The sequence below is a fragment of the Akebia trifoliata genome, chromosome 13, assembly GCF_017979445.1.
Source record: "Akebia trifoliata isolate Shusen 1 chromosome 13, ASM1797944v1, whole genome shotgun sequence".
NCBI lineage: Eukaryota > Viridiplantae > Streptophyta > Magnoliopsida > Ranunculales > Lardizabalaceae > Akebia > Akebia trifoliata.
The window spans coordinates 6926021-6933680 of NC_141387.1; the positions used below are offsets into that span (position 1 = coordinate 6926021).

Consider the following 7660-nt stretch of genomic DNA (forward strand, 5'->3'; position numbering starts at 1 on the left):
GAAATGATGATCAATGAGCAAATATTCATGATTTACTTATCAATTAATAACTTTAATTGAACAAAAAAATATTAACACATTAAAGGAACACATCATCACAAAAAAAAGATCATTAAGATCAAGATTTATTAGGATCAACTAATAGCCTTAGCTCTTAAGAGCAAGAGAGACTTATTTATGAACAAAATAATCAAAAAGGACATGAAACATGATAAAAGGCACCAATTTGAAGATCACCTGAACTGTTCCCATAGATTTTTAGGAAGGAAATTCAATACAGTGTACTTTCGGTTAGATATGCGGTTGTCACAGTAAAGATCCTCGGATGAATCACCGTCATTGATGTAAACATAACGCTTCATTGTAGATTTAGAAGCATGTAACCTTGTTTTAAAGGGCCTTTGAGAGTGCCACACAACATCCAATGAATATACAAAAGACTGGCACACAAAGAGCCTTGCTATCTGCAAAGTAATAAGAAGTTATCCAAATACTTATTTCAGAGCGTGAAATATGTGTATATGACGAATATTTCATTGTCCAAAAAAGGATAGCATGTAATGAAAATTAGATATGCCAATGGAATAGTCTAAATTTGATCAAAACCCTCCAAAGCTATTTCTATATGCTAAAAATGAGGGAAATTTTTCAGCAAAAGAATAACTGCATCTAAAATATCCTCCAAATATACCCTTCATTTCAGAAAGAAAGAAAAGATCACTCACTGCAAACTAGATAACTACAATAGCGTATCAATCTTTTCTTGACATTGTTTTCCAAGGTTTGTTTTCCAAATGGGGAGGAAATAGAAGACATGAAGGTCTCACTCTCACAAAGAAGATAGTATGTGTCAGACGCACCAAACCCATATCAAACATGCTAATTATGGGCACAAACTCCTTTCTCCAGTTTTACCAAGCTGTGTCATGCCATTCTTCGGGTCTTTTCACCAATTCTCCACTATGCGGACCATGTGATTACATTCCAACAAACAAGTCACTTGAGATTTCAGCAGATAATGGAATCTCAAGTTAAAAAATTACATACATTTGCCTTTGAGGCCCTCTCTTTGTATATTAATAGTTACTCTAACTTTATCAAGTAGAGTCCTACGAAATATTTTTATTCATCAAATTGCAATCATTTTATTTTTTCTCTACAACTTTAATTCTATTGAAGTTGTTCACCAATACATGATTAAACGCATGTCAAAACATAACAGTGGTGCCTCCTCTTCATCGGATTTCTCGAGCATGTTATGTCTACTTATATTATCAGACCGTCCATTGATTGGGACACGTGTAACTGTCATTTTGGTTTCTTAACAGAATGCTCTGTTCCTCACAAGGATCACTGGACACATTAGGGATCGACAGTGGGAACTTTTTATCTGTCGGGCTCAGGAAGGAGCAGAAGCTTCTATTGCCCCAACACTATGCTTTGACATATATCTAGTTTGCACATTTCTCAAAGAATTCCCAGAACCATTGATTAGAGTTAGTATGGGTACAATGCTTCAAGATTTTTTATGCTTTTAAATTCGTTATACACATATTAAAATAAAATAAAAAGATGGATTCCGCATTAATGCAAATTTTAAAATTTCCAGATTCTTCTATATTTGCAGCATATCTCATAAAATCTGCAATTACAATATTCTCAGTTTAGGGTCATAGAAACCAATTGCACTTTTTACAGAACCTCAAACAACTAACAAGAAAAAATCCTAAATTCCTTAATTTTCCAGATTTTCAGAACTAAGTTTGAATCGTACTTTACAACGATGATTAATAAAAACTCACCAAACCTAAACGTCGAAACTTGATCAAAATATTCATTGATAACAACTGAATTCGAAATTCTAAAAACCAAAACTCGAAAAGATAAAGATATTGAGACTTGATTTCGAAATCTAAGAAGAAAAATGAGACAAATTAGTTGAAACAGAAGAAAGATCACGTACCAGTAGATGAAAATCAATGATTGTGAGAGTAGAGAGGGTGAATCCAGCGATCAGAAATCTGGATTTGACGAGAAGTCTCGAGCAGAGAACGATATCTCATCCCTACGCCTGCGATTCCCGAAGAGTCACAAGGGAATGGGAACAACTTTGAAGCGGTCAGCCCGCTTCAAATATTTGAAGAAACCCTCTTCTTTGAATTACACGTGGGATTTTAAGGAGGTATTCCAAATATTGAGAGAAGTATGGATGTAAATTAAATATAAAAAGCCACGTGTCATAATACGATGAGGTTGCTTCAAAGTGGGAGTTGGAATGGATATACTGACACGTGGTTATGAGTGTGATCGAGGTTACCGATCTTGTATCATTCATTAGAAAGATTTCCTTAAAACTCACTTCATTGGACATGAATTTAGGGGTGCAACTTGATCCGGTTCAAATCGATAATCAAACCAAACTAATGATTTGGGTTGGTTTTGTTCGGTTTGAAACAAGTTGTGTTTTGATTTTAGGTTAAGAAAATGGAGAATCAATCAATTTGACCCGATTCTTAGTTCCAATTTTATATAAAATCGATCCAAATCAAGAACCGATCTCATAACAACTTACTACTTTTTTAAGGATTATTTAACACATTAATTAATGACTTTATTTTATAGTTATAGATTAAAAAATGAGTTATCATATGAAAGTTCGCATTCATTATTTTTTTGTGTTTATTTTCATTGAAAATATGTAATTTCCAAGCAGGATTATAAGATATTGGCAACCCATAGAACCAAACCAAACCGATCTTAGATTGGTTAGATTCAATTCGATTTTAAAGCATTTTGGTTCGGTTTGGATTCTCATTTAGTGGAATCGACCTATTTCGGTTTGATTCTAATTTTTCCACAAATGAAACTAAGTTGCACCCCTACATAAATTTCATATGATCCGGATCCAATTGGATCGATGAAATTTTGAATCAAATTCGATTGGAGAGAATCCAATGTGATTTTTTCCACTCTAAAAGGGAAAATGAATTTCCAATTTAAAAAACCTTGCTCTCTCCCTATCTCATACTTTTATTGCAATCCATTAGACAAAAATGTTTCTCTACAATGAAACGAATAGAGAGAGATGAGGTGTTAGGTTAGGCTTAGGGTTATGTTTGGTGAGGTAGTTAGTGAATTTGGTCCAAATCAAGATTTTTTTGGGGTCTCAAACATGACTTTTTCTACCCCAATCAAGGGAATGGTATTGTCATGGTGAAGGTGGCGTTGATCGAGATCAAACCCCCAAAATCAACAACGAACAAGATAAGATCAATATTAAATCACAAATCAACACATACACCCATGGAGAGATGGGAGTTTTTGAGTTGGAATTTTATTATTGTACACACATCCAAACAAAATGAGAAGAAGCAGGGAGAGATCCAATGTCCGTCGATAAGTTGGGATTCTTTTTTGCAGGAGTTCTGATTGTGGTGTATCGATCGTTGTGCTTGGAGTAAGGGTGTCAATGGAACCAAAACGATTATTTTTAGATCAATTATGATTCTTGTCGGTTCTGAGTCCGATACCAAAATCAAATGGAACCAGAACTGGAACCGACAAAAATCACCGATACCCATCGGTTATGGTTCTCAATAATCGAATAAGAAAAAGGTATTTCAAATCATTATTAAAAAAAACTCCTTTAAAAAAAATAATATATTATTAACAAAATTATTAACTTAATTATAATTTGTTGTACTAAAGATACAAATTAATAATTTATTTTCGAAAATAATGAATTTTCAGAAGAGAACATTTTAAGCTCCAATCGATAATTTATATGAAAAATTGAACAATTTTATATAACATGCATTTATTAAAAAAAAAAAAACCCTTAAATCATCTATAGCATGAAATGAAACAACAAAATAAATCGGTTTCGGGTACCCGTGGGTATCCATTTGATAGAACCTAACAGTTCCGGTTCTTATCGGTTCGGTCCCATTTTAGACCCAACTCTAATCAGTTCTAATAAAAAGGGAAACAAAACCAGGGTTTTCGATTTCAGTTTCAGTTGAATGGATACCCATTGACATGCCTGGTTTGGATGAGACGATAGAGAACAAAGTCAAATAAATACCTAAATTTTGAGAAAATGGTGTGTACTTCATCATTTGATAAACGTTTGTCGCGTATCTTGAAAATATTTTAAAATAATTACTTTTGTTAAGTCAAAGTGTATTGATGTTAGTATTGATTGTGTCATTTTTATTGCTTTCAGACTGTTTATCAAATTTGTTCTATGATTTTTTTTTCTAAGTGTAATCCATATAAAATGATATGAATTAGTGTCGGCAAGGAAATTCACCTCTTAATTTGTACCTATGGATAAAAAGTGGCAGTAATAAATTTAAGGACCGATTACTTGCAACTTATAAGGTGTTGATTGCACTAAATCTTAAAAAAATCTTTAAAAAAAACAATATTTTAAAGTCCAACTTATTGGTTTCCAGTCCAGTCACACATTCACACTTCTTTTATGGGCCTAAATTGAAGTCCAACTAATTGGATTTTGACATTTAATAGTTACAATATATTTTTAATTATAAATAATATTGGAAAATACTTTTATTAAGTATGCATTATTCTCCAAATTCAATTAGAAAATATTTGTTTTTTTATTCATTTTAGATATAATTACTATTTATTTTCCATATTGGATAATGAGAGTTTCTATGCTGATAGAGGCCTTCTTGCCCATTGCAAGTAATTCAATTATTAATAAAAATAAATACTTTAAGTTATAGTTTTATTGTTTTCTCTTTCGTTTGTGAAATCAATAGCGTATTTTCTTCTTTCTTGTGAAATCAAGGATTTTGTTCGCCTTCTTCTCTATTTCCTCTCATCTCATTGCTTCTCCATTTGTATTACGTCTCTCTCTCTCTCTCTCTCTCTATATATATATATATATATACATACCGTCTCTTTTTTCCTAGGACTTCATTCTCATCTCAACCTCTCTTAGAAGCTCTATCTCTCTCATTGTTTTTAGAGTCGTGCTGGAGTAAAATTGTGGGGGACATCATGGGTCACATTTTTGGCGTGGAAATGTGTAGGAACCATAGACGGTGCTTTCATCGAGATATGGTAAGATCTCGATGAAAAACATATATGGTTCCTATACACTTCCACATCAGAAATGTCCCCGACAATGTTACTTAGCATTATCGTTATTTTTATGTTTAAAGGGAATGAGTGTAGCTATGTTTGAGAGTGCAATCATAACGATAGAGTGCAAATGGGGGGCTTTTAAGTAATGGGTATGCAACTAACTCTAGGTAATTCGCAAGTAGTTTTTGTTTTTTTTTTCTTGAGAACTATGTTTTTTTTATATGAGAACTTTCTCATGTAAGTTGTTTTATTTTGAAAATGAAATAAAAATATTTTGACATAATTTGTAGAAGTTTTTAATAAAACTCACTTGGAAAATAGTTACGATGGCGATGAAAATGTATGGAAGACTTATGTTATTGTTTTGAAGAATTTGGTGATGTCGAAAAGGAGGTGCAAAATGCTAGAGTGACGAGGAAGAAAAAACAACGTTTGTTTGATTAATACTAGAAAAAAAGTGTGAATGCAATTTTTGTAAGTATTTCGATTCTTTTGTCATTGTTACTATTTAATGAATAATAGTTATTGGCGACATTTTTTGTTTAAGGACTGAACGTTTTTTTTTTTTTCTTCTGGCAAGTAAGGGTAATTTTTAAGATTATATGAGGTGTGAAGGTAAAAAATAATAATAATCAAATTTTGAACCACAATTGAAATTGACTTTATTGTATTTTTGTATGAGATCTTATATTTTCGTAACTCCAAATGATGCTAGAGAAGTATGTATGTAATCCAAGATGTGATGGCTATGTAGATACCTCCAAAAGAGTTAGTAGGATATCAAATTTTCCTTTTCTTTTTTTTTTTGTTACTCATTGATAGTCCTTGTTAAAGGGTTGTATTACATGAATGTGAGTTTTGGAAAAACTCATGTGGGGGACTTTTTAGGTCCTCTAATCATCGAGATGCACATTGATACAAATGTCGTTGACAATTATACGAATCTTCTTAGACTTTGGTCAGGAGAAGGTTGAAAGAAGAAGCATTAATACTCGGTGTGGTGTATGCTAAAGATGCTCCAAAGATTTTGTTAGTATGTGAAGCAATTCAATGAAAGTAAAACTTGAAAGGTGAAGAAGATGATGAATAGTAGAATTATAGAGGAATTATGTTCTCTTTTAGTCAAAATTTTCTTCTAACCCTTTTTTTCTATCTTTTGATTGTCATTTTATTGCCAAGACTTTAGGATAGGTGGCCCCACACGATTTACCCAAGTAGGATGCCACCTACGACAATAGCTAGATAAGGTTAATTGACTTTCTTTGGGAGTTGTGCCCATATCTTCATTAATGTCCTTATCGAGTTTGATTAGAAATGTCTTAAATCCATTAATGTTGAGTTGGTAAAATTTCACCATTTTGGGGTGGGTGAGTAAAAAAATCTCTCAATCACCCCATTTTGATAATTACTTTAGGATTTTATATTTAATGAAGAGATTTTCGAAGAGAAAGACTTATATCATATTTAATTCATTATTTTATTAGGGTGTAGTTTATGGATCCGAGCTGATGTTTTATTGACATGATAGGTGTTAAATGAGAAAAACTTACTTTTTGGGGCTTTACATCGTACGTGTTTAACCCTCAACTCTTGTCTAGATTTGCATCAATCAAGTAATGCGTTTAGATCCTCTCGGTATAAGAGTACTAGTACATTATTTTCTCATAACATTCGAGGAAGGTGTCGACCAAGCACGAGATGCTTGGCTCATATCGTACTTTGTGCTCCTACGTTTGGGGAATGCATTCTCACCTTATTCTCATTATTACTGTTAAGCTTAGGTCAAAGAACTCGATCACTTTCTATTCATTGATTTGACTTGACTTTGACCCATTGATTTGTAGTGGCTCCCACTTGCTTTTTCTATGACACATGTTCCTATAGAGTGGTGTGACTAAAATGGTCATCACAACTCAAATATGTAACAAAATTGGGTGTACTTCAAAATTAGACTTAAATGGATTTTAAGTATCTTTAGTTTCTCTAGGTTGGTATAAAAAGCTCTTATAAACCATAAGATTCAAAGTGAGTCTTATAGATTATCTTTTTCTTTCTTAATATGGTTTTAGTTTGCTTATATAATTTTGATGACGTTGGTATTTTTTGAATTATATCATTATTGTTTTTTTGTTTTTTTTAAATAATCCACACAGACACAGTGAGGAGGAAAAAAATAAACAAAAAAAAGGGTATTTTAGTGTTTTTACCTAAGTACCATGGTTTTAAAACTCGTCCGAGACCGAGACGTATCGCCCGAGTTAACTCGGTATCAGCGGTGAACGAGACCAACTCACAATGAGTTATGAGACGAACGCGTCTCGTGAGTTATGCGAGTCGTCTCGGACGATATTTTCGCAAAACTCGTCCGAGACAAACGAGATATCCGAGATATTACAGATTTTACATTAACTCGCGAGACAAACGAGTTGTATCGGACGAGATTTTCAAAATCTCGTCCGAGTTAACCGAGACAACCGAGTTTTGTGAAAAAAAAAGTTAAAAATGAAAATTTCTATTTTATTTTTACAAGCAATAGCTATTGAGT

The 7660-nt window shown here is 32.7% G+C and overlaps 1 protein-coding gene across 1 annotated transcript in view; it reads right to left on the bottom strand.

The window, feature by feature from the left end:
* Positions 1-2119, bottom strand: part of ALA2 (aminophospholipid ATPase 2) — a 34768-nt gene extending 32649 nt beyond the window's left edge. Inside the window, exons 1-2 of the mRNA XM_086420800.1 lie at positions 1964-2119; positions 238-464 (exon numbers count right to left, since the gene is read on the bottom strand). Coding sequence (XP_086276926.1) covers positions 238-362 — 125 coding nt within the window. The 5' untranslated portion in view covers positions 363-464; positions 1964-2119. The remainder of the gene's footprint in view (positions 1-237; positions 465-1963) is intronic.
* Between the last annotated feature and the right edge of the window lie 5541 nt (positions 2120-7660).